The sequence below is a fragment of the Epinephelus lanceolatus genome, chromosome 11, assembly GCF_041903045.1.
Source record: "Epinephelus lanceolatus isolate andai-2023 chromosome 11, ASM4190304v1, whole genome shotgun sequence".
Lineage (NCBI taxonomy): Eukaryota > Metazoa > Chordata > Actinopteri > Perciformes > Serranidae > Epinephelus > Epinephelus lanceolatus.
In genome coordinates this window covers 29,309,413-29,336,008 of record NC_135744.1, presented here as the reverse complement: position 1 = coordinate 29,336,008, position 26,596 = coordinate 29,309,413, and the positions used below count along the sequence as shown (strand labels likewise).

The following is a 26,596-nucleotide window of genomic DNA, read 5'->3' as shown; positions in this document are numbered from 1 at the left end:
CCGTATACGATTGGCCAGCAGTCTTTCAAGGCTGCGTTCATTCGATGGATGGAACTGTCGCTCAACTGTAAAACCAGGCGAGAACATTCTGTTACTTCCTGTAACAAGCTCTTCATTTCACATAAACATTTATTTTAAATGCCTCGACGTAACGTTAATTTGATACATTTAGAAAAATGTTTCAATTCAAGTACTCTAAATGCTCACGTCGTCAGTACATAAAAGCGCACGGTACCTTTTCACGAGGTATTACGGTAACGTGAGGTAGGCGTGCTTTGCGTTGGAATGTACCATTCTGCCGACACACCGGGAAGGATTTTGTTGTGACAGCGGAGTAACAACCCGGCGGGGGTAGACGGTAAGGCGAAATCCTCAGCCCTTCCTCTTTCTAATTTAAATCAAACCTACAACTATAAGATAGAGCTAAAATTCAAATATATGCACAGGTGTTACGTTTTATAAAAGCCGAGTCGCCCGGATTTATGTAATAGTACATGTCAGTTTATCATCCCGGACGCACAGGTAGTACCACCATCAAAATATCGCCAGCTAGCGAATCATAGCTACCGCTGTGATTAATTTAGCCAACTTAGCTAGCTTTACCAGCTAGCAGTAGACAGGTGAAGGACAGCGAGCTGTTTTCGCTGTATCAGTTTACATCACTCGATATTTCAGTTGCTTTTCCACCTCATAAAATCCGACGTTAAAGCTAACTGGCGGGTAAGCGTTAGCGTTAGCTTCCCCTGCTGCAGTTACATTGGAAAGTCGTGACTGTCCGTGTGAGGATGGATGATATTTCAGTCTCCCGGCCTAACATTATCGTTCACAGTGCTACCAGTCAGCCAGTGCTGCTCATAATCTCCAGCTACCTGCTATACCCAGTATAAAAGATTAGTTTGTGATATATTTGGGCCTTTAGCTAACATTATATCCGCAATTGGTACTGTGACAGGCTTCTTATTTCGCAATGAAAGTTTATGCATCACGCAGTTTGTAATGTCATTGCCTAATAATCAGATATATTTCCATAATGTGTCGGGGATTCATCAATAAATAAAAAAATAAACCACATAAAATGTGTTACCCACAGTCAGAGTGGTGTACACGTATATTTGTTTAGTTTAGAAACATCTTAATACTCAGCTCAGACTCCGAACATTAGCTACACAAAATCTGTAACAACAGTAACTCAGTTTTAACCAGACTTCCTAAACAGCATGCAATGTACGATCATAACATAGGTCAAATCTCCACCAACAATCAATAGACCATCAGATGCTCCAGTAGCTCTCTAATTACAGATGTTGTGTGTGACTGGGAGTGTCTCTTATTTGGCCTGCTCTGATTCACTCTTTTTGGCTTCCAGGTAATAACGTAGGTTTTTCACCTTGCATCAACAATGGCCTTCAGCAAGGGATATCGCATTTACCACAAGCTGGATCCACCCCCCTACAGTGTCATAGTGGAAACCAGGACCAGGGAAGAATGCCTCATGTTTGAATCAGGGGCTGTTGCTGTTCTGTGTAAGACATCTTGTTTGATTGATTTAAATTCCCTAAATTCTTAACCCCAAATAAGGATGCTACAAGGAGAATACAACTGTAAGAGACATCTTTGACCAACAAGTGATGGATGTGATTTTGTACTATATTTAAGTCACAAGCTACAATTACTTAAGGTTTAAAGGAGAATATTACCAGTATTTTCCTTACATTGTGTTGCTTTTGTTTGTCTTCTAGCGGCAGCAGAGAAGGAGGCCATTAAAAACACATATGCCAAGATTGTTGATGCCTATGGCATCCTGGGTGTCCTCCGCCTAAACTTGGGTAAGCTACAGACACACCTTCTCTGTGCATTGCTCCTTGTTGCAGAAATTTCCTGGATTCAGTCCAGATCCTGACCCCAGGTTCCTGTGTGACTGTGAGGGACCTCAGTTTGTAGTCCTGTCGCTGCTTACTTATAAGCTGCTTTCTCCTGCCCTCTACATGACCTTGAGGGCTCTTGTTATCACAACAAGGGAAAAAGCTGCGTAAAAGATTAAAGCTCAGTCTTATAGATGGCTGAGATTTGTCTGCCTGGTGATTTCCTCTAAAGGAATGGCACCAACATTTAATTAACCATTTCTTGTCCAGTCTCTTAATGCTGATTTCTTAATGCATCAACATACAGCTTGCTTCTTTACAATTCACCATAGATAATGTTTCATACGCATGACCATTTGTTTTAACCATAATACCTTTTGCTTTTTCAGGTGATTCCATGCTCCACAGTCTGGTGGTCGTGACAGGATGCAGCTCTGTGGGGAAGGTGCAGGATTCTGAGGTTTTCAGGGTCACACAGACAGACTTTATATCGCTGAAGAATGATCCAGCAGATGAGGACCGCATAGCTGAGGTGCGAAAGGTCCTGAACTCAGGACACTTTTACTTTGCCTGGTCTGCCACTGGAGTCAGCATGGACCTGAGTCTCAATGCACATCGCAGGACCCTGGAAGACACTACAGATAACCGCTTCTTCTGGTAAGCACATGAAATGATTACTGTTCCAAGGTTACAGTAGGTGAGACTAGTAGGCAGGTGTTTGGCTTTAACTCTCTGAAGTAGTAGATATGTACAACGATAAGTGTGTGTTCTGCTATCTGCAAAGTCTTTCTGGTGAAAGAGTTCCTTCTGAATGTGTGATATGGGGGCAGTGTGATTTGCAACTAAGGTGTGAAAATTTACTGTTCACACTGAATTTGTTTGTGTGTTTGCTGTTGTGTCTGTCTCACTTAATCAATAGGAACCAATCTCTGCACCTGCACCTGAAACACTACGGAGTTAACTGTGATGACTGGCTGTTGAGGCTGATGTGTGGTGGTGTGGAGATCAGGACCATTTATGCAGGGCACAAACAGGCCAAGGCCTGCATCTTCTCACGCCTCAGCTCAGAGCGAGCAGGCACACGATTCAACGTCAGAGGAACAAATGATGACGGACAGGTGGCCAACTTTGTGGAGACTGAACAGGTGAATCAGATGTTTGACAGTCTTAATGAATTTCTCTTCTTGTTTGAAAAGTGGTATGTTAAAAGCTGCCTAACAGAAATCAGTTTGATAGCGTAGTTGCATCATTTTCCATATGCTCTGTGCTTGGTCACATGACTTTGGTTAATACAGTCTGTTTAAACACTGGTTATCTATTGACTGTTGAAGAGCAAACCTAATGCTGCCTGACAATGAAACACTATTGCTCCAGCATTTTGTGCTGTCACTGCATTTTGTTCAACAAAAATTATTATAGATGCACAGATAAAATTAAAACGTAACAGGAAAATCAGCAGAAAGATGATGATTATGATAATATATCAGCATACTGATGTATTGGTCAAGCTCCTGCCTGAAGCCTTTTACTCTGCAGTAGTTTAACTTCCTCAATTGAGTAAACTTCAGTCCAGTAAGTATTTTGCCTTTATTGCTGAGTCAGCACATTGTCAGTAGACGTGAATATTTGAATATGTACTTCTCAGCTCGTCATTGTGGGGAAACAACTCGATTTGCATTTTCACTTTTTGTGGTTCCTGTTTCAGGAAACAAACACAAAGATATATATTGGACTGAATAACAGAAACCACCACGATTGTAATGCAACGTAATGCAGAACAACTACACCAATATTTGCTGCCTCAAAAATTACTGTAGAGATAATTCAACATCTCTCTGTCAAAGTCTGAATAAAAATTGAACATGAGAAGCTTCAGATGTGCAGTGGTAATTGCAGGGATCTGCAAGATTACATTGTCAGTACTGCTTATTTTGGGCAGCCGCTGTAGTGTTGACAGCTATGGGTCATGTTGCTTAATGACTTGGGTTTCAAAGATTTGTCATCAATATAGCCATAAAAATGTTGCGCCTCTACATACTACATGGTTTCACCTTTATGTTTCCTTTGTGTCCTGACAAAGCAGCCGCAGACACACATGCTGGTATTGTCTATACCAATGCAGTGACGTCATTTGTCTGCATTGTACAGTCATAGAACAATTAAAGTGTTGTCGCTCCCTGTGGTCTTAAAAGTTTGTGAAGGCTGTATTACTTTCCATGTTTTCTTTTCATCCTCCCATAGGTTTTATCAATGTGTTTTTAATTTTTATGATCTGTTTTTTTTTCATATTGCAAATAAACTTAACCAAACTTTCCTCTTGCTCTGAACAGGTTATTTTCCTGGATGACAAGGTCTCATCCTTCATACAGATCCGTGGGTCCATTCCTCTTTTCTGGGAACAGCCAGGAATCCAGGTAATTGGAGTTAAACCTATCCTATAAAGCCAGCCTAGAATCGTGATTGTGAGGTTTTCATATGTCAAACCAGATTATATGAAAAATATATAGCAGCCCTCATGTTTGTGTAAAAGCCACGTCCATTTTGTAAATGCTTTAGTTTTAGATAAAGCTCAGATAAGCTCTGTTGAGTGCATAGTGCTAAGTGTAAACACTGAACTCTGATGAAGCCTTTGTGGTGCTCTTGCAAAATAAGAAAAATCACTTTCATTGAAATACATTGTTTTCAGCATTCGTTGGGAATGATACATCTCCTTGTAATTACACTGGATATCTTTATCTCGGTTTTAACACATTTTGTCCATGCTGTGTTCAGAAAAAGTCCATTAAGGGTGTTTTGTTGCACCTAAATGAGAATCGGCACCCTAATGGGATGGATGAGAACCCCCACCTGGTATACTTTTTTTTTTTTTTTTTGGCTCTTGCTGGTGTTGGCGCTTTCATACTGCAGATAGGTATTACTCTGTGCATTGCCAAAGGGTAAGGGTGAAAACCAAGGCAATCCCATTGTGGAATTTTATCCAGGTCCCATACATGGTTCCTGTCCAAGAACTGCAGTTTTGAAGATTTGAAGCAGGAACTAGAATCACCCATTAAACACACAACATAAATAACATCACTGGGATTCTCCTGCCCTTGTCCTGACACTGCACAGACTGGTGGATGAGATCAGGTGTGGGGGAGGTTAATGATAGATATAGTGGATGGTAAAGGGCGTTTTTCTGTTTTCCTCAGCTCCCAGACTTCTTTGGTCAGGTGAGAGCCTGGTCTGAAAACATCCCCTAACCACATGCCTTTCACATAGTTTGCTGATATTCCCCAGGCAGCTGGATAGGTGTTAATTGATAATATGGAAGAACGAGCTGCAAAATCTTAGAGGGCCAAGAGAAGCCAAGACCATACAAGTCACCTATTCAGTCCACATGGTCTGTGGTTTGGTCAGAACACAGGGTAGTGGGCTCGGGGTTGTTTTCAGACGAAACTGTAGTCCTCCTGCTTTTTAAGCATTGTGTTAGCTTAGTCCCCTCTACCGATTGTGGCTTTGTAGGCTTACTTTCTCCTCCCCATACTCTCCAATCCATTCCTTGAACAGATGGAATAGTTTCAGCTTTATCTTGAAGAAGAGTTATCGATCTTTCAGTAAGTTTACATTAGAAATAGTTATAAAGTAGTCTTGGAATCATACTTGTAGCATAGTGTCATAAAACCCTGCTGGGAGAGATGTAGATCAGTATAGTGGAAGGGCTGCCCCCTCTTAGTGGATTAGCTGTTATGAGTTCTGGTTAATGAAAAACTTGTAGTTAATCATTTTTTATGGTTGTTTTGGGGAAAGAGTTATTCGTGGAATTAGTCATTTGTGGCAAATGGTCACATGTGGCATTCACCAGAAGCTCTAGTTTTCAAGAAATCCTTTCTCAGCTAGATGCATTCAAACATCTAATCAATCAATTCCATGTTTAAATATCGAATGAACTGATTGAGGACGTCCTATGACTAATAGTCAACTAACAGTCAAGGACAAACCTTGTAAGTGGCACGACATACAGTGTGTAACCATGAAATATATTGTGGACATTACATGCCTTTAGAGCAATCAAAATGAATTTAGAACTTGTTTGACCAATTACATTCCAGGTGTTATCTGATATCTGTTGAGTTGCAGTAACATGTGAAGAGGTTTTGGTCTAAGGTGTACAGCTGTAACCCGAGTCCTTTCAAATGCTATCTCAGGAAGTTATTAAATATGCATAGCAAAGACCTGCACGACAGTAGAGAGAGGAAGGAGTGACAAAATGGCAGCGGCATGGAGCAAAAATATCTAACCCTAGCAGACACAGGCCTAGCCAAAAAAAGGCACATGTAAACTGACATTCAAGCAAATAATGTCCCCAGCAACAATGCAGTGGTAATAATATTTATTGACTGGTTTATGTCCAGAATGCTTGTATGTTGCTTGTGACCAGGACTGAGTAAACAATAGGAGACAGAGGAGGCAGAAATGAAAAGTGCAAGGGGGTGATGGCATCTAATCTTTTTTTTAAGTTGATGACAGGCCATTAGAGATAGGAAGAGAAGGTATTTTATAAACAAAAGAAGATAAGAGTAGATAAAGTTCATGCACTAGCAGAGATAGGTTGGGAACAGCGAGGGAACAAGTAGGGACCTGCAGTGCACAGTGAGTAGATTTCCATCGAACAGCTACTGTGCAAGGGTCATATCAAGGTGTGGTCATGTGTGGTCATGTCTGCTTTTAATCGTCTGTAAGGCTCTTCTGTGTTTCTTGTGATTCAGTCAGCCCCAGAATAATCGGTGATACAAATTTGCAAGCAGAGTCAAAAGAAAAAAATGTAATAAAAGTTTTAATAAAGGTGTTGGAGAGATGACAGGCAACAAAATTTCTCTGCTGTGTCTTAGTCTCTGTATGAACAAATCTCTCTATGCTGTCCCTGTGTTGCTGTTATCCTGTGCCATTCTTTTTTTCTCCACTGTAAAGGTCCTGTTTCCTCTGTTCAAATGTTATCCAAAATTTCCATTCCAAATTCACCACCAGGTTTTCTGATCACCTGCAACATGTGTGTGTGTGCCCAACTTTCCTTTGAAGTATTGATTTTAAGTAAAGAAGAACACCGTGACTCGCGTCTTTCTTTGTCTTTTCTTGCTCTCTCTGAACTGCAGGTTGGATCTCATCGTGTCAAACTCTCGAGGGGATTTGAGGCAAATGCGCCAGCATTTGAAAGGTAATTAAGATGTTCTGTGTGTGTAGTGTGTGTATACACAAGTGCGGGTGTGTGTGTAGTTTTCAGCTGCTTTATCTGGCCTCGAAGGAGCAGAGCAGAGGAGACACTATAATACTATGTCTCCTGCAGTCAGTGCCTGAGCCACAATAGAGACAAGCCCTCTAGACTCTTGAAGGAGAAGATGTTAATTGAAGTGTGTCCTGAGAGGCCGGTTTATTGCTGGGTACAGAAAGGACACATTAGTAACCCTTAATCAGCTGTCGACCGGAATAACCTGTATTTTATGTTTATTACAGACAGTTTCTTTGCAAAAGTCCTTCCCTGACTTTTTGCACATCTCCTTGAAAATTGTTTCAAAGAACATTTAATTAAATGTGTGTGTGCATTGAAGGCTTTTATGAATCAACATTAAACAAAGAGAAGTATAGATAGTCTTCACTTTTGCCTGATGTTCAGGTCCATTGACTGTTCTGTCATTGTATTCCAATTTTGGCTTCCCAGTAGTATCTTTCCCAATTCTAAAAGCTTTACTGCAACAATGGATTGGGCCTTTGATTAGTCATCTTGTCTTAACTGGCAGTGAATAGTGGAGAACAGGTGGGCAGTGAGAAATACATGCCTCCAAAAATGGAATCACCCACTTTTAAAAAAATGCATCACAACGTTTGTCTAGTTTCTTTAGAGAGGGTACGTCAGTGTTTGCAAGTATCACAACATACATTTAAGTGTGAACGCTCATGAAGCTGTCAGTCTGATACCAAAAAAAGATTTCTACATATATATGTGTACCCTATTTTTGGCATCATAAACAAGATGCTACTGGAGATTTTCTCCAGATCATGGTAACTTTACCTTAAACATTTAATCCTAATTGCGGAGCCTTGAAAGAGAAATGTGTCCTTTGCTTTCCCCAATCTACAGACACATTACAGATGCAGGTTTAGCAACAGAGTAGCACCCATTAGAGTTGCTACTTTGTTCAGGACACTTAAGCCAGACGGCTTGTCACTAGGCCTAAATACTGAGATCATCACCCTAATCACTGTGTCACACCTTGATAGCACTGTGCTTGGCTCCATCCCTATCAACTTTCCTTATCAGTCCCGGAGCAGACATGCTGTTCACTCAGTTTAAGGCAACATGATGCTGATAAGCTTCGAGGACCACCAGTGGGTCTTTTATTTCTCCTGACTTTAGAGGATGGACTGAGCCCAGCTAAGCATTCATGACAAGTTTCCTTTGCTTATTAGTGTCTTCAGCATGCAGGACAAGCATGTCAGATGGTACACCAGTTGTAACAAATTATTTTTCACAAGAAGTGGTTGGCAGGCAGCTAGTCTTTGTCAGTATCTGTCCAGATCGGGACTTGACTCACTCTCTGTTATATGTAGGCAGTTTTCTGCTGTGACAGCCTAGTATGTTCGTGTTGAGATTCCTTAAATAGCACAAGGCCTACAGGAACATCTTTTTATAAACATGGTAACAGTAGCAGAATGTAGCCTAGGTCTGCTGTTCTCTCTGCTGGACAGTGCTGCTGCTCCATCCATTATCTGTAATGTATTAAATCAATTTGATAGAGAAGCCTGAGGTTGTTTAAGTGTCTCCTCTTGGCTCTGTCCCTTCCTTTGTCTCTCCAGTTTTTACAACTTTGCAAAAACACATACTGTAATCTTCTTAGTAAGTGCAACCCGGGATTAATCTCCATCATATACGTCATTGTATTCCCTCTTCTTGGGGAGCAAGTGTCTCAGCTGAAGAAAGATGCATTGAAATACATATAAGCAATGAGATGTGCAACTTTTGAACTCATTGCACATTAATATTTCACTTTTGACTCTAAAAGTGAAGCTTAAATCCACATTTACATGCCCTTGTTGCGTCCCTTTACCGCACACATACAAGTAACAGTTTAAAAAAAACATGATGCAGGCTTGTCAGTATTGTGCCTCTGTGCAGTAGAGATGTGGAGCATGTGTCGAGATGTTTGTGTTGCTGTGCTGCTGCAGCCCTGATTTATTAATCTGAGAGATATGGTGTGCATTTATCAAGGTTAAGCAAAGCATGGAGACTTTAATAGGTTATGATAAATGCTGGAATAGGTGCACTATTAGTCTGTGATGTTATTTCAGACCTTAACAATGCTGTGTTCTGTCTAGACACTTCACTGCACTGCGGAGGTTGTACGGTAAACAGGTGATCATAAATCTGCTTGGGAGCAAGGAAGGGGAACACATGCTCAGCAAAGCGTTCCAGGTGAGAAGAACAGTTCTCTGACAAAACACATTGGCAGCAAATGATATGCATTTAAATAGATGCTGACTTTATTCTTTTTGGAAACCAACACATGACCGACAGCAAGAAATTCTGTCTTTTTCCATTTACTGTACCTTCAACTGTCAGGTCACATTTTCTTTTGTGGTCTTGTAGCTCTCACAAAACCACAAAGAAAACTTACTGCATACACTATATAGAATTAAATTACATTGATTTATATTAAAGGCATTTACCGGTTAGCCGTAGCTTAGTTGAAGTTATATTTGTCAAATGTTAATCTTTTCTATTAAGGAGGAAGTAAAGTCAATAGTATTGCCAGCTGTCAACTGAGCTGTAGTTCCTAAAATGTGACCTGCATGTTTATAGATTACAGTCAAAGGTTTCCGAAGAAATCAAGCTATTGGTTTTGCATTAATGAATGGAAACTAACTTTTACATTCCATTTGTGGGAATAAGTCCTCTTCCTCTCTCTTTCTCTGTCACTCAGAGTCACTTGAAGGCATCAGAGCATGCGACAGCAGTGAAAATGGTGAACTTTGACTACCATCAAAATGTGAAGGGGGGCAAGGCAGACAAACTCCACAGTGTCCTCAAACCCTACCTCAGCAAGTTTTTAGAGGAGTGTGGGTTCTTCTACTACTCGGGAGAGATGGGCATCGCAAAGTGAGAAATTAATACATTTATTAAGTAGTACTGAATGTCATTTTTGTTATTGCTTCTTAACATTATAGCATCTTTTTAGGACTCAGGGTGGGACCATTAGGACCAACTGCTTGGACTGTCTGGACAGAACCAACAGTGTTCAGGCCTTCTTTGCCCTTGAGGTAGGAGTCTGAGGCCATTGTTTTGTTCTAAACTGGGATTTGCTATTCTTCCGGCAGAGTTCATTGTCTTTAATGTTGATGCTTTTAATCTTAACCCTCTGTTTCTAACCCTCACCACACCAGATGTTGCCAAAGCAGCTGGAGGACATGAGTCTGACAGAGAAACCCCAGCTGGTGGCCCGGTTCCAGGAGGTTTTTAGGACCATGTGGTCAGCCAATGGAGACTCCGTCAGTAAGATCTACGCAGGCACTGGTGCCCTGGATGGCAAGGCCAAGGTACACAAAATGGACACAATAAATACACATGAGCATACAAGTTCATGGTAATTTACATTTACAATTTTTAATGCAGAACAGGTTGTAAGAGCTGTGTTTAATGTCTTGGTCAGGGTTTATAAATTTTAGCTCAGCCTGTTATAACAATCGTTGATTAGTTGAAAACCAAATTATGTACTATGTTATATTTTCATTATTGTTTGATCTTAAAAGCTGTAAAATGTAGACATTTAATTAGCAACCCTGCAATAGACAACCTTAATAAAAGTGTCATACATTAATAAAGACTATTCCAACTAAAGGGAAAGTACAACTTTGAATGAGACAAGATTTCCAAAGATAAGTAAGGTTTGCATAAAAGTTTTGAATAAAATTTGCAAAATTACTCCTTATTGTTAGCTTGAGAGAGGATCACAAAAACTCATTTTACTCTTTTATAGTCTACTTTTTGCGAACATGTCACACTTTATCTCAGTTTAAGCATGATAATAGCAGCCTAGTAGATGAGCAAGTCATGGAAGGGGAAACATAAATATACACTAAGCAATGGCACCAGTGCTGGCACTGTGCAGTAAGGGCAAAAGCCCTGCTCGTTTACAGAACTGAGGACCTAAATTATTACCTTTTGACTTTGATCTTTAACCATAAATAGCACTTTATAAAATAATATCTAGCTGTGCGTTGTGCATGTAGTGACAGAGTTGATCCTCTCTGTGTGTAGACCTGTGTGCTTCAGTTTCTTAACTCTTGTGTGCCATCTCTTTCTGCTGTCCTCTGGACCTCTCTACCTGTGTGGTAAGTTAACGAGCCAGTCGATGTTGTTTTTGAGCTGTGGGTCTGTATCTGGTGCATTGATTCAAGTGTCTGTGGGTTAAATGATGATGATGATGATGAAGGTTGGGGTAGGTGGGACCTCTTTATTTAAACCTGATTTTATTTCCCCTTGAGGTATCCATGTGATGCATACTGTCTTGACCTAGCAACTCTCAAAGCCACATAGAGATTTGTATTGAGCTACAGAAATCTAGCACAAAAGAAAACAAGAAAAAAGCCATTGCCCTGGCATGTTGAGTGAGGTTGCCTACATCATCTGGCAACATCTGCTGTCTTGATTGGATGAATAAAAATGGACATGTTCTATTAAAACAAACCATGTTGCACATCAATCAGTGAAATTTCGAAGGTTTGATCCCTCACAGTCAGTTTACAAATCTTTATTACTTGGATCTTTCTGATGTGTTCCTCCTTTTCTTTTCTTCTGTGGTTGGAGTGGGAAGTACAGACTTTTTGTCACACCAAGCGAGCTAATGATTAAGGTGGTTTTTAATTTTTTGTGTGTGTCTGTTTGTAGGCGGGAAAGCTAAAAGATGGCGCTCGTTCCGTGACAAGGACCATCCAGAACAACTTCTTTGACAGCTCCAAGCAGGAGGCTATAGACATCCTGAGGCTGGGCTCCACACTCAACAGCGATTTGGCGGACAAAGCTCGTGCCTTGCTCACCACGTCCAGTCTATATGGTAATTCTTTACAACATGTGACGTATTATTTTATTGAGTTAACAGGTCCCTTCTCTAAAATGTACTTACGAATAGTTTAACAATTTTTTTTTGCTTCATATTATACGTTGCAGCTTCTATGGGATGTAATTTTTAGAAAATATCCCTTTCTGCTCCCTCAGGGAAGCATTGTTTAAATATTTTGACAAGTTTTGTCCTGTATCTGTTGTAGCCTTTTTAGCCAGAAGCTACTCTGCACAATAGAGGGGTTTGTCTGTGCTGCGTTAAGTGTAATCTCCATGGGTCAGCTCTCTGTGCCAGTTAGATTAATGCTGACCAACTGCTCTGCTAGAATTATCTATTAAAGCACTGGTTAACCCGCCCTTCTCTCCCTTCTCTCCCCCTGCCCACAATCTTAGTCACTGAGCCCGTCTTACAATCAGGTATAGTAACTGACGGATTACCCCCAGTGGATGGATCTTTTCATCCCATCCCATATTTGTCCCATCATTTGTGTTTGTTACTTTTTATCGTTCATTCATTTGTTATCTAATGTTGGTAGCGGTTTAACCCTCTGTCTGTTGCACATCATCAGGCTGTTGCAATAGTGGTTAAAGAAAAGAGGATGCTGAATTTTGTTATGAAATTTAACATCCCTTTGAGTGGGAAACTTACAGACAGAAATGAACCATTACCAAGGCTGATTATTTGAATGCTATCTGTATTCCAATCAGAGTTGGTGTGTATATCCTTTCTCCCATGCCCCATGTTTTAGAATATTGTTTCAGTCTTCCCTCCCTGTATTTGGATGTTCTCCCATTGGTTTTTATTAGATTTTTCCCTTTTCCGTTTCGTTTCCCTGAATGCCGCCCTTCCTGCAGACCCACACATACTCAGCATTTTTACACTCTAATCCTACTCTCCTCCCTTACACAGCTTCCCCAAGAGTATTGCTGGGAATGTGTCAGAACTACCATAAATACACGAGGCCCAAGCAGATCCGGGTGTGTGTCGGCACCTGGAATGTCAACGGCGGTAAACAGTTTCGCAGCATTGCTTTCCGCAACCAGACGCTCAACGACTGGCTGTTGGATGCTCCAAAGAAGGCAGGGCATCCTGAGTTCCAGGGTATGTTGGGGTCATTTATCTGCACTCACCAGTGGTTCATGCCATATCTGGAAATTATATTTAATAGGGCCACCAGCACCTCTGAAGCTCACTATTTGATGTTATATCTCATTTGTTTTATCTGTGGTTTAAAGGAGCTTCCTAAGACTTCAGGAAGTGACTGATATATCTTTATCTCTACAATTTATCTTCTTAGTTTTGCTGACAGGGTTTTCACGATACCATAATTTTAAACTAGACAATACTAGTTTTAAAAAAAGATATTCGATATGACAAAAATGGGAAAAATAAGTCCTAGGTGAACAAAATAGGATTTTTTAAATCAACAACCTGCTTACATTGCTGGTACAGAAAACTCATTAAATACACACCTCCAGTCACATGGAGGGTTTGTTGCTGGAAGAATGCAACGAGCAGTTGATTTTATTTCCTGTTATTTCACCTGTGCAGCCCGGGCTTGAAAAGTTGTAGCTCTTTACTACTGTTGAATGTTTAAGTAACAGAGATTGTATCATTTGAAACAGGTATATAAAATATAGAAATATAGTGATAGATAAGGCACTTGTGTTGAACACTGTGTATGTTTCCCTTCACAGACAGCAAAGCCAACCCCATAGATATCTTTGCCATTGGCTTTGAAGAAATGGTTGAACTGAATGCTGGCAATATTGTCAGTGCGAGGTATGTGTGCAAGATTCCAGCCTCAGATAACTGACAAGTTTTGTTTGTTTTCTTTCCCTTTCTTTTTCTGTGGTTTATACAGCCTACTTTTTAGGTACTGTCAAGAACACTAATGCTGTTTTTTCTTTCAAAGATTCAAGTGATGAAGCTTTTAAATGTATTAACTACATCAAAAAGGGTATGGAACATAGAGTATATAACATCCTGAAAGAAGAAGTTGATTTCAAAGTGGCCATGATTTTTCTTTCTGAGATCCTGATTTTGCTCTTGACATAATAAGATTATTAAGCTGAGCTGGACTGCTCAGGCCTGAGCCGACAAGGCTAATATGACTTATCCAGATGTGAATTCTTTTGGTTCTTGATGAAGAGCAAAGAGGATTTTATAACATCTTAAGATTTAACTTAATAAAACGTTAATGATCCCTCTCTGACTCACTTGATGTTTTTGGCTGATCTGGGTATTATTTTGCTTTGTTCTTTTTCTGCACTCTGACACATCTTTCTGTTTTTGTCACAGCACTACAAACCAGAAACTATGGGCAGCTGAGCTACAAAAAAACATATCGCGGGACCACAAGTATGTGCTGCTTGCTTCAGAGCAGCTGGTGGGAGTGTGTCTGTTTGTTTTCATCCGCCCACAGCACGCACCCTTCATCAGGTGAGCACATTTTTACAAGAGACTTATCTAGTTACACTATAATCACAGTGATGGTAACTGTAATCTTGTCATTCAATATTTTTTCCAGGGATGTTGCCGTAGATACTGTAAAAACTGGGATGGGCGGGGCTACAGGCAATAAAGGAGGTGTGGCCATCCGCCTGCTCTTCCACACCACCAGCATCTGCTTTGTCTGCTCCCACTTTGCTGCCGGCCAGTCACAGGTCAAGGAGAGGAACGACGACTACAATGAGATCACACGCAGACTCAGCTTCCCCATGGTAATAACCATGATATTAACAAGTTATTTTTTCAAACACATTGTTGCACAATGTAAGCATAAATGCATCCATCTTGTTGCCAGGGTCGTCTGCTGTACTCGCATGACTACGTCTTCTGGTGTGGAGACTTTAATTATCGAATCAGTATGCCCAATGAGGAAGTGAAAGACCTGATCAAACAGCAGAGCTGGGACTCCCTGACGGCTGGGGACCAGTTGTTGGACCAGAAGAATGCTGGTTTGGTATGATCTGCAACACACTTGCATGTTTACAGCACAAATAACTTTCACTTCCTCTCAGTAGAAAACAGTGTACCATAACACTGAGCACTTTTTTTAGCGCATACTAATGCAGAAGTGTCTTTAACAGGTGTTCAGAGGTTTTATCGAGGGGAAGTTAGATTTTGCCCCCACCTATAAGTATGACCTCTTCTCAGAAGACTATGACACCAGCGAGAAGTGCCGAACACCAGCCTGGACTGACCGCATCCTCTGGAAGAGGAGGAAGTGGAACTTTAACAAAACGGGTAAGATGCAGAGCTTCTGCAGATAAGTAACTCTGACCTGAATGAGCTCCTTCCCCTCCACCTTTGACCTTTGACAGAAGACAACATTATGTTACTGGCAAAAATAGTCTTATATATGCATTTATGCATGTTTTGCAGCTGAGGAGATGAATGTAGTAGGGGCACCTTCCACATCTTGGGAGAATGAGGATGATCCAGACAACCCCTGGAGCCCTGGAACTCTGAAGTACTATGGCAGGGCTGAGCTTAAGACCTCAGACCACAGGTAATAATACTTGTAAGAGCAGCAACGGTATGATTTGCTGTATTTCCTTCTTATGTCACATCAGTGTTGTGTTGTCAAGTGGAATCAGCTGATTACAAAGATTCTGTAACGTAACAATGGTGCAAACAAGTATGTAGCATTTCTCTTCATCACTGACTTCAAGGATCTCCTGTCTTTCTTTAGACCCGTGGTGGCTGTAATAGACGTGGACATCCTGGAAGTTGACCCAGAGGCGCGTCACCAGGTCTACAAAGACGTCATCGCCCTGCAGGGGCCCCCAGATGGCACCATCCTGGTGTCACTCTGCTCCTCCGGCCCTGATGACTACTTTGACGATGCGCTCATAGACGAGCTGCTGGACAAGTTTTCTAATTTCGGAGAGGTCATCCTCATCAGGTGAACGGGACATCCTAACACAGACAGACATGTATCACCTTCAGACAGTGAGACGGCATTGACAATGTCCTTGTTTATGTAGGTTTGTGGAGGAGAAGATGTGGGTGACATTCCTGGAAGGTTACTCTGCGCTTGCTGCTCTGTCTCTCAGCGCTTCCACTGTAAGTCACCACTGATTATATTACTTACTTGTAAGTTAAAGCCTTAACATTAATAATATAAGATGTATGTCCATCTCTATTGTTTAAATTCAAAGTAGCATAATTTTTACCACCCTCACACTGCATTCAAACACAAACAGAAATTGCTTTCCTGTAACATGCCTGGTAACCTCTACCTAGCGCCTTCTTAACCTTATCTGCTGGATACACTATAGGTCCTTGGCAAAGTGATTGACATCCGTTTGAAGAGTCCAGGCTGGATCAAGAGCCTGGAAGAGGAGATGAGTGTGGAGAGGATCTGTGGAAGCATCCCCACCTCGGCCAGCTCCACCCTGCTTGCTGAGGACACAGACATGGGCGATGATGATTACGATATGGAAGGTGAGGAGTGACAGCCAAGCAATCCCAGTTGTTATCCTCAAAAACGTAGATGGATGGACGTTAGATGGATGTATGGATTACCAGCTTCAAGTAAATGAATCCCTGCCCTCTCGTCTCATTTACTAGGTGAAGTGGATGAGGAGGTCGAGGAGATCCTTCCCCAGCACCTTCAGCCTGGAGCAGGCTCTGGCCCTGGATCCTCCCCTCTCCCCTCCCCTCGCAGTAGTCCCTGTCCCTCCCCCACCCACGGAGAACCTGCTGCCCCCAGCAGGCCTAGTCGTGGAGGGCAACCTGCCCGACCATCACAAGGTAAATATAACGTGCAGCATGACACACACCTGGAATCAGGTTGATGAAAGTACAGTCATCAGCTCAGACCCCAGTCTCTGCCTGCTGGAGTATAAACTGTAATTCTGTTCTGTTTGTAACGCACTGAAACAGATTTAAGCCCATCATTACTGAGGAGAGAATTTCCAGGTAAAAAGTTACGTGTGGTGATTTGCTGTGTGATGTTTAGAGATAGAGGGCTTGCAGTGTGTCTTCCACTTAACTACTTGTTTCCATCTGCGACATAATTTAAGCTGCTGTAGTAAAATGTGTGCAGTGTTAGCTTCTTCTTTTCTTTGGTTAACAATGAATCACAGCTGTGCACAAAGAGCACATCGCAGAATGGCACAGAACCCTATCTTACACCAAGCGCAAAGCGGTGCACCGCACAACCCACCTGTTTTTGCTAGTTTCAGACCGATGCAGTTGTTTTTTCCACAGCCAGTGGCCAGGTTGCGTAAGAAGCAAATGTACTTGCGTGCATCCTGTGTGACTGTGTAAAGGGCATGGGGGATGACACTCTGATTAGTTGATTTCATAGTGTCCCCAAAACAAACCTGTGGTTGATGAATAGACTAAATACAACCCCATTACCCCCCATGTTCTGACTGTACTTGGCCATGCACTTTAGGCAACGCTCTATAGATCGAGATTAGACTTTCAGAAACAGGGCTAATGGCTTGACATGTTTAGCCAGTGTGATTTGTCAAAGAAAATAACTTTTTTTATGATTTTGATTTTACATTTTTACACTTGAGGCATTAAACCACGCTCTGTCACGAATTTTCTGCATACAAATATGCTGTTCCTCAGTTAAACCACTCTGTTTTCATTTGCACCTCTTTTTATTCCTTCCAGGGCCTCCTGTTGACTTCCAGCCTGGTGCCCCCACATCTCTAGAGCCCAAACGCCCACCTCCCCCTCGTCCCCAAGCTCCCCCAGCCAGACCAGCACCCCCTCAACGCCCACCACCGCCATCAGGTGAAGTATCATCCTACCCCTCTCGTATACAGTGATTAAAGCTTGCAACCTAAGTTAGAGCAACTAAATAAAATCCTCAGTGGAAGTGTGGATATTTAATTTTTCATGTAACAGTCTGAGAAACTTTAGGCAGGTTTTAATATTTTCACTTTTATCCCACTGCTTCGCCTCATTCCTGAAGGAGGCATGAGCCCTCTGCCTATTAGAAAGGAATCTGGAGGTAAAGTAATAAGTTTGCAACTGTGTGTTTATCTGCTTAAATTGCTGAAGCATTTAAAGTAGTGGCTGCTATTTTCCATCTGATGCTACACACAGAAAAGCACACTGCTTAAGCGTTGACTCAGTAAGCTGTCATCAGTTTCGATGCTTGTTTCTGTTTGGTATAGAATAAAGTGAGGTTGCAGATGACTGTATGATGCTTCAACAAAAAAAAGAGTAATTATTCACTGAACCACCAGCATCACATGAACCCTCTTCTAAACCTGACTGGATGTACACACCACCGGGCAGTCCTTGGGCTTAGCTACAGCTTTTCAGCTTGTTAAAACATAGAATGTTGCCAAAACAATGTACCCACATCTCATAATCAAATGTGAGTTGAAAATAGGCTGTGAGGTTGCTGAGTCATGCTTGATTTTAATGAGCAACTCTTAGACTGAGGTGTTGCCAGGTGAGAAATTGTGATTGACTTCTTAGGTCAAGTTTTGCAGTGCTCCTTGTGCATCATCCAGTCACTCTCCATACTGTGTGATTTTGGTTGATGTAAATCCTTACAGAGAAAATTAGTCTAGCTTTACAGTAATATCCCTCCTCTGTGGTACATCTGTACTGTGGAAGTGTTGTTGTTATATAGCCTAGACATTGTCCTGGGTATCGTTGCCCTTATTTTAAGTTTTCCGTGTGGTAGTAGCTGGTAAGTCATGATTTGTAATTTTCATAATGAAATACTGTTTCCCTTCTTTGACTTTAAGACTGTGGCGAATGTCCCAGCCCATTGCTTGGTAGGAGGGGCAGTGAAGGTAACTGGCCAGGCAGTGTGTCTTAAAATGTCATCTGATCCATGTAGTCCTACACCCTGTCATCAATGCTTCTTTGACATTGATGGTTCTTCTTTGGCCGATTCTTCATCACTGTAGGCCAACTTAGTCTTGTGCATGTGACAGAGAGAGAGACGTGTTTGGTAGCCTGTAACTGTAGACCAAAATATTTGGCTTATTTTAATGCAAAATAAGCAGGCAATGAAAAAAACAAAGGTTAAAGAGCTAGCAGGACCAAATACGCTCTCGCAGACTTTTCTACCCAGGAGACAAACTTTCTCCTTCGTCATTTAATATTCAGTGGTGGTTATAAGTATAATACACCCCTGCTGATTAGTTTTGAAAATCTACAAATATCCCAAATAAGACTTTTTCCTGCAAACATTTGTGATGAACTTTGAAAGTAAATATCACGACTCGTGCAAGAGCTCAGGATATGCATCAATACACATTCACATTATATATTCAGGAGTCATTGTAGGAGACCATCTGACTGACATGGTTACACACAGTAGGGAACTGGATACATCACAGTTGTGCACTCTTATCATTGTGGAATAAACAAGTTAGTCTTTTTATTACCCGGAAGATAACATGAGCTAAAGGACAATCCCTTCAGTCCGCACCTAAACTGGTTTTAAAGTCAGTTTGGCAGTAGTACTCCACTATAATTGCAGGGGATATCCTCATCAGGGAGGTTAAGACTCACAGCATCTCAGGCTTCACTGCTCTGCTGCATTTATACCACCACACGCTATTTATTCTTAGCACTTCTTGTCAAGTGTTGTCATCGGGAACACTTGCTTCCTGTGACCAGCATTCCACTTTGTGTATAACAGTAATGTGGTTTGGTTTCCTTTGTGCTGCAAAGGACCAAAAAGCCCCGCTCTTCCTCGGCCAGATGCTGCTGCAGGTGAGTGCCACAAAGCATGACGTAGCCTCACTTAGCATTAGTGAAGACACGGGATTGTTACTTAGTTATGCAGGGTTGTATTTGTCCCATGAACATTCATCTATATATGGAGATTTCTTGACTCACAGGGAGTGATACAGGGCTGGTGTTATCCCCGTCTATAATCCTGTGTTGTGTGTTTATACCTTGACACAAATTAAGCCTTTCCCAGGGTGGAGGATAGTGTTTGGTTGCTTAGCCTGTCAGTGACTTCGCCTGTATTCACCTGACCCATTTGTATGGTGTCTGTGTGTGTGTGTGTGTGTGTGTGTGTGTGTGGTTAGTCGAACCCCTCAGTCACAGTAAGGGTGTGTTTGTGATTAGCAGGGTTGACTTTCATTTGGTAACTGCACAGTGAAGCATTACGCAGTAGCAGACATCTAAGTCGCGTGGGAACATGTTCGCAGGCACCGAGAGGGGTTCAGCAAGAGAATAGTGAAAGAAGAGGTGTGTGCTTGCGAGCTGTGTGGTAAGCAGTTGGCTCACAGAACAAGGTCTGCCTCTCCTCCAGACCTCCTGCAGCTCTGGAATGACTGAGTCATCATTTGTAATGAAGTCAGCCATGGGGAATTTGGTCTGTCATAGGTTGGGGTGGGTTTGCTTGTGGTGATTTAGTACAGTGCTTGTAAAAGTTATAGTTCATTCACTTGAATCATCTACCTAAATGCTCATGCTGTTCCTTACATCTCTCCCTGGGGGCGCAGTCCACATGTTAGATATGAAAATTAAGATTCTTTTATGTTGCTTATGTAGCTTGTTTTTTTCCGTCTTAACTCTTTCAGGTCGAGGCCAGGTAGCAGTGGGAGCTCCTGGACCTGGAGGTGCTTCCAGACCGGTGAGTTTACAACTTTGAACAGTCTTCACAAAAGGAGTCTGACCAATCATACTGATTTTGACTAATTTAATTTCTCCCTGTTCTCTATTCATTGTCATCCAGAATATCCCTCCTCGAGCTGGAGTCATCAGTATGCCCCCCCAGTCTCGCCCACCACCTCCCGCTCACCCCGGAGCACCTAGACCCATCCCAGAAGTGCATCCCGGGGCCCCTCGGCCAATCCCAGACACCCACCCTGGAGCTCCACGACATGTGCCCAGCGGCCAGGCAAAACCATCTGACCTGCCTCTGGGTAAGGGAACGTATTTTCACAATGGGCAGAATACTAGATCAGAAGTTCCCTAATTTTTCTACGTCAGTGCTCCCAAATTTAATTTATTGGTTTATTTAAGTCAAGAACAGTGTACAATATGTATTGCACCAGATAGAGCACATTCCTAATTATCTTCTGTCTTCCCTGGGCATGGATATACTGCACATATAACTATATAAAATTGACAATTTCACGTAAAATGAATAGCATTAGCTTCTGACCAGGGCCCCCCTTTGGCAAGATGTCTTTAAAACCCATTGACAGTACTACAGCAAATGTTAAAACTATAACATTATTAATGTGATACAGTGATTTTAAGCCTTAACTCTGTCCTTTCCTCACTCAGGTCCCTCTCCCTCAGGTCCTCCTCTTGCAGAGCCCCCTGCAGGGAGACCCCAGGTTCCATCACCCATGCAGCCACCCATGCAGCCCCAACAGGCTGCACCTGCAGCTCAGTCCCAACTCCCACCACCGATGCAGCCCACACTTCCAGCTCCACTCCAACCACAGCAAGCTCCTAAAGCAGGGCCCCCTCCTGCTGCTGCCCCTGCTGGGCCTCCACAGGGTCTAGCCTCTCCTAAACCCCCACCACGTTCCCGCTCCTCTCACGCTCTGCCACCTGATGCTGCCAAGTCTGAGACAGCCCCAGCTGCACAGGTTGGTGCCAACTCCCTTTTTCATTACATTACTGGAATTTCAGCAACTGAACAAAGAGCACTAACATAATTATCTATTGAGTTCACTGAGATTTTTCTGCTTACATGTCATTAAAAAATGTACCACAGATTCATGCTGAAGTTGTGCTCATTAGACAAGATATTTTATGCTATATTATGACAAGTGTTGGGGGTGGAGACTGCGACAGTAGCCTCTTTCTGCTTCTTTGTCTCGCATCAGATGAGCTTAGTTGTCTGTGTCATTCTTCCTGCTTTTGTCTCTCTGATACATTTGTCTCTTTTTCACAAGCTGGAGAAGCCCTCAGGGTGACAGGTACTTTATATTAAACCACCTCTTTGTCTCATCCTCCATAGCACAACAGTCCTCTGCTCTGATGTTATTACCTCTCATACATTACACCCAGTAACCTCCCCCTCTCTCATTTTATAATAAATTTTCCTTCCTTGTACATCTTCTCCTGAGTTATTTTAACTTGGATGTTTTAGTCCACTGCAAGGCCATGCATTGTTTTGTGTTAGGCTCAAAACATGGAGCATTCTTTGTCTTCTTTTTGTCGGTCAACATATCAAACCATAAATGACGTGGGGGAAAAAAAGATGAAAATGTGATGTTTTGTTGTTGGCCATTTTCTCCTCCTTCACTAGTCCTTTCATATCTGCTCACTGTTCATGTGTTGAGAGTGAGCACATATGCAGTGACTTCATATTTTGATTTGACATGTTGTTTAATTTGTATTATTTCATTCATTTGTATTAGAGTTAGTGATTGTATATGGACTGTGATACATACATCAGCAGTAGTCAGTGTATTTCAGTCGGCCAGATTAAAGGTACCCTGTGGAGTTTTGACTGAGTGGCGCTATGGATCAAGTAATTCCCATCATACATCAACAGACTTTAAAAATACTTTTAAAAGGCTAAAGATGTGAAACCTTCTCACGTCTCAAGACAATGTGAGCTTTTAGTCACACACTAAAAGATTTAAAAAGACTGGCAATCTTACAGGGTTCATCTTTGCAAGACTACAACTGGATTCCTTTTGAGATTATTTCCCATCCTGCAACTGCAGAAAAATAGTACGCCAGACTTCTTTGAAGAAATATGACATACTGGGGCAACCTTTAGTTCAACAGGTAGAGTGTGTGCCCCATATAGGCTGAGTCCTTTGCAGCAGCTTGGGTTTGATTCTTAAACCCATCATCCCCTTCTCACTCCCTCTTTCCTGTCACTCTCCAGCTGAACCGTAATAAAGTAAAAAAAAAAAAAAAACAAAACAAAAAAAAAAAAAAAGCCTGACAAATAATCATTAAAATTATGTCTGCATAAAAACCTATCTTTGGAAACACCAGATAAAAGGCATCATTTGGTGACAGTATTCTTGACAGTTCAAAATCAATATAATTCATAAAGATAAACTGTATTTGCGTGCACAGTTTAGATTTTGATTTTGTCACCTCAACTTGCTACCAGCCCTTGATGGTTAGCTGCACTAATTTAGTGGCAGGAGACTGTGGAAATGAGAGGCAAACAGTTTAAAAAATTACGATTTTTCACTAAAAATAAGTGCTAGTTGGTCAGATACATGCCAGATTAAACACAGACTCTTGATCACTCCACAACTCCACCACTTACTCCTCCTTTTCCAAAGTCCAAGAGAGCCAAGACTTATTCACGTTCTTAACAAGACTTAAGACTTACGATAATATTAAACATGTTTCATTTTGTCGTCACATCAAGATGAGAAAACGACTAACTTAAGACAGCTTGGTCTGAGTTTTATGGCCACCTCACACCAAATGATCAAGATCATGGGTGTGCACGCGAACTGAGATAAAACTCATGACTTTCCTCCGACGTTGGAGGTTTGTCTGCAACAGTGGAATCGCTTAAAAGGTCATTTGGTGTAAAGTTAGCATAAGAAACACTGGATGTAAATATATAACTGTTTCTTTACAAGAAAGCTCCAATGGGTATCTTTAAACTTTGTTCTGAGTTGATAAAAGAAGATTATATCATGGGCCATTAGTAAGTTAAACACATTAGCTCATGGTTCATATTTCCACACAGCATTTGTTGTGACAGCTGAATGGCATTTTCTTTGTTTTGTTCCTCCTTAGACTAATGGACTGAACGGAATCCAAAGAGAAGCACAATGGAAGCCCGACCCCTTCGACACACTTGCTTCTGATTTCCTCACCTCCTCCTCATCCTCCTGGCAAACCACCCAATCCCTGACCAGAGGCTCCTCTCTGCGTGCTCCCCCTGCAGTTCCTGTGTCGAAGATGTCCAATACTCTCCCGACGTCCCTCTCCTTCCAGTCCTCCGCTCTGTCAGACCTGCAGGCACTTGATTCGTCTTCCTCTTCCTCGCTCTCCACCCCGTCACCATTCGCCTCCTCCCTGCTCCCGCCTCCTCCGGTACCATCTCGTAGCCGCTCCCACGAGACACTGCGTGCCTCCCCTGGCCCCCTCCCGAATGACCCACTTCCTGTGCGACCCAGTAGCACCAATCCCTTCACAGGCCCACTGGCGCAGCAGCATCAGCAGCGCCGCGCATTGACCCCGGACTTCAGCATCCAGCACCCCGCCCCAACGCCAAACATTCAAAGGACCATGTCCGCTCTCACTCAGCCACTCATCCCCACCCCTGCTCCAGCAGCAGCCCCTACTGCCACACCCAACTCCCAGCTGCAAAGGACAACGTCCCTGTTTGGACCATCGTCCACTTTAAATCCAACACCTGCCCCTCTGCTCCCCCTCACGCCATCTCCTGCCCCCTCCCTGCCTCTGGCACCCCCCTCCTCCCTTCCACCTTCCCTCGCACCTCGTCGCCAGCCACCTCCCCCAGGAGGGAAACCAACTCAGCAGTGGGTCACGTTTGATGATGATTTGGATTTTAAACCTCCAACCAAAACACCACAAGCCCCCGTCTTCCCTTCCAGTTCTCTAGTGCCCCAAACTCAGACTCAGCCCTCCCGCTCTGTGTTTGACTCAGAGCCCGACTGGTTATCCTCGACCCCTTCAGTATTCCCAACCCTCCCTCCTCCCATCCCATCTAGAACTGTAACCAGTAACCCAAAGCTCCCAGAGGGACCCAGCGACGACTGCTTCTTCCCCAGGGGGTCGACAGAAAGATAGGATCACTCATAATATGTAAAGGGCATATCCAGATATGTATAGATCTATGATAAATGTGTATATGTTTGTGTGTATGTACAAAAGAGACAGTATTTAAGAAGTATAGACCAATCCCCTTCTGAATCACAGGAAAGGATTTATATCTCGAGCAGTAACACGAGAAGTGTATGAGCCTAAATGTGTGTTCTAACTTTACCACGGAGATGTTTGCCTGTTCCCTGATATTAACATTTATTTTAATACAAATCATTCTGATGTTTATTTTTATTCACGGCAGCAAATATGTGCCTGCGTCTACAGTATAGAGTTATATAAAGTACATCTATACGCACAAATCACGTGTTTAACCACCTGTGCAATATCAAGACATTTCTGTGTGGTCGTGCAGCACACTGCATTCGCCTGTGAGGTTCAGTGTTACCTTGGCATTTGCTACATTCACAGACACACAGCGGTTCATATCCATTATTCTGACTGAACTAAACATCAGAGCAGGGTACTCAAGTTAGAGGGTAATCTTCTACCTTGTCGGTTCACGTGTGGCAGAAGGCTATGCACTGCAGGTTTTACATTTGCCCCGCAAACAGAGTTGTTGTTGTACGTTTTAATTCTTGTCTTTGTCTGTGAGGGGTGCACATTTAAAAGTCTTATCGTGTGCTTGCTTTTATCATGAATGTACTTTACGTTGCACTGGGTTTTGTCATTGCCTCCTTGCTGACACCGCAGCGCGAATGACAGCACGAGTTAGTGTCATAATCAGTCAAACTGTTCACTGCCGCAGGACCGATGCTCTGTAATGTCATCCAGTCCTCTTGATAGAAAACATTTTGTTCTCTCTCTCTTCAGCCATTGTTCTTTGTCTATGGGCTGTTACGCTTAGCTGGATATATTTTGTAGCTCTATATCAAAACCTATACATAGTGATTATGTATAAATGTATGTTTTCAACATGGGAACTACTCGCTAAATGTGCGTACGTGTGTTTTTGATGACCGTATATGTGATTGGCACAATATAACTGATATGCACTGAAAGGCTGTATGTGCTCTCTTGGTTGTATTCTTGCTGATGGCAGAGTGGCAGAATTGAGAGCCTGCGGATTGAACAGACATCCTGTAGTGTTTTAACCCCTCTTGATTTATCCAAAGCATTTAACCACACTATTGTAAATTCAGAGAATGTGGCGCGTGTGTGTATACTTCTCTTACTCTCAAGTATGAAGCAGGTGTGATTTGGGTTTGAGGACATGGCAGCAAGGACGAGCCATGCTTAATAATAAGAGGGCACTTTTTTTTACTTCAACTTTTGTTCACTGCAAAAGTCATGCTTTTAATTTCTAAGAACATTTACTCTAAATAACCTATTGTTGATACTGTGGTGAGAAGTAACGTGTTGTGTTTGAGGTGCATATCGTCCGTTGTCGTGTTTGTGTTTGGATGTGAGTGCGTGTACAGAGTTTAGAGTGGAATATCGGAGCTTTTCCCCAAGGACGTCTTCTCTTTTGAGTGCACACAGTGTATTTGCGAACAGGTTCTGATGTAACAGCCACTGTATTTATTTACCCATGGCTGTCACTGTATTTCTGCTTCCAGCCTGCCACAGGCTGCGGAGTGGTGTCACTGTATGCAAAGATGTTAACAATACAAGACTTGAGAATTCCCCCATAGCAACACTAATAGACAATTGTTCACCACCTTGACTGAACAGACTCACTGTATGCTCAAGTGCATAACCAGATTATCATTTCCAGTTGACTGTTTGTTGTGTCCTTTCTCAGGCGCAGTGCGGCCCACATTCCAGACAGTAGTGCGATTTGAGTGTAGGTGTCAAGCTCTCCCGAGCGTTTGCAGGTCCACTTGTGATATCTAACCCACAGCTGTTTCCTCCAGAGCCTCGCTGATTTCGTAAACATTCATGAGGTGTGTGTGGTGT

The 26,596-nt window shown here is 42.3% G+C and overlaps 1 protein-coding gene across 9 annotated transcripts; it reads left to right on the top strand.

Annotated features, from left to right (window-relative positions):
• The first annotated feature begins 220 nt into the window (after positions 1 to 220).
• Positions 221 to 25,693, top strand: synj1 (synaptojanin 1). Of its 9 annotated transcripts, XM_033637035.2 has the most exons (32): positions 221 to 358; positions 1,367 to 1,523; positions 1,740 to 1,826; positions 2,252 to 2,519; positions 2,782 to 3,007; positions 4,193 to 4,276; positions 6,995 to 7,056; positions 9,213 to 9,309; positions 9,818 to 9,993; positions 10,073 to 10,154; positions 10,278 to 10,430; positions 11,782 to 11,947; positions 12,346 to 12,369; positions 12,863 to 13,054; positions 13,651 to 13,735; positions 14,255 to 14,395; positions 14,484 to 14,676; positions 14,760 to 14,918; positions 15,046 to 15,202; positions 15,341 to 15,467; positions 15,651 to 15,863; positions 15,946 to 16,024; positions 16,240 to 16,405; positions 16,532 to 16,714; positions 17,591 to 17,713; positions 17,895 to 17,933; positions 19,622 to 19,663; positions 20,485 to 20,537; positions 20,640 to 20,829; positions 21,197 to 21,507; positions 21,817 to 21,840; positions 23,645 to 25,693. In XM_033637035.2, exons 2-31 carry the CDS (start codon positions 1,400 to 1,402, stop codon positions 21,835 to 21,837), a joined length of 4,023 nt encoding a protein of 1,340 aa, XP_033492926.1. In that variant the 5' UTR covers positions 221 to 358; positions 1,367 to 1,399; the 3' UTR covers positions 21,838 to 21,840; positions 23,645 to 25,693. The 9 variants fall into 9 exon arrangements, with proteins under 9 accessions (XP_033492926.1, XP_033492887.1, XP_078028607.1 ...); XM_033636996.2 differs by lacking the exon at positions 21,817 to 21,840 and having other exon boundaries at positions 11,791 to 11,947; XM_078172481.1 differs by lacking the exon at positions 17,895 to 17,933.
• Positions 25,694 to 26,596: the final 903 nt, after the last annotated feature.

What these genes read in the sequence shown, in the direction of transcription:
- synj1 (XM_033636987.2), top strand. Translation starts at nt 1,400, where the DNA reads ATGGCCTTCAGCAAGGGATATCGCATTTACCACAAGCTGGATCCACCC. An exon ending in AATGCGCCAGCATTTGAAAG is followed by an intron (nt 7,057 to 9,212) that starts GTAATTAAGATG and finishes TGTTCTGTCTAG; the next exon opens with ACACTTCACTGCACTGCGGA. An exon ending in AGACAGCCCCAGCTGCACAG is followed by an intron (nt 21,508 to 23,644) that starts GTTGGTGCCAAC and finishes GTTCCTCCTTAG; the next exon opens with ACTAATGGACTGAACGGAAT.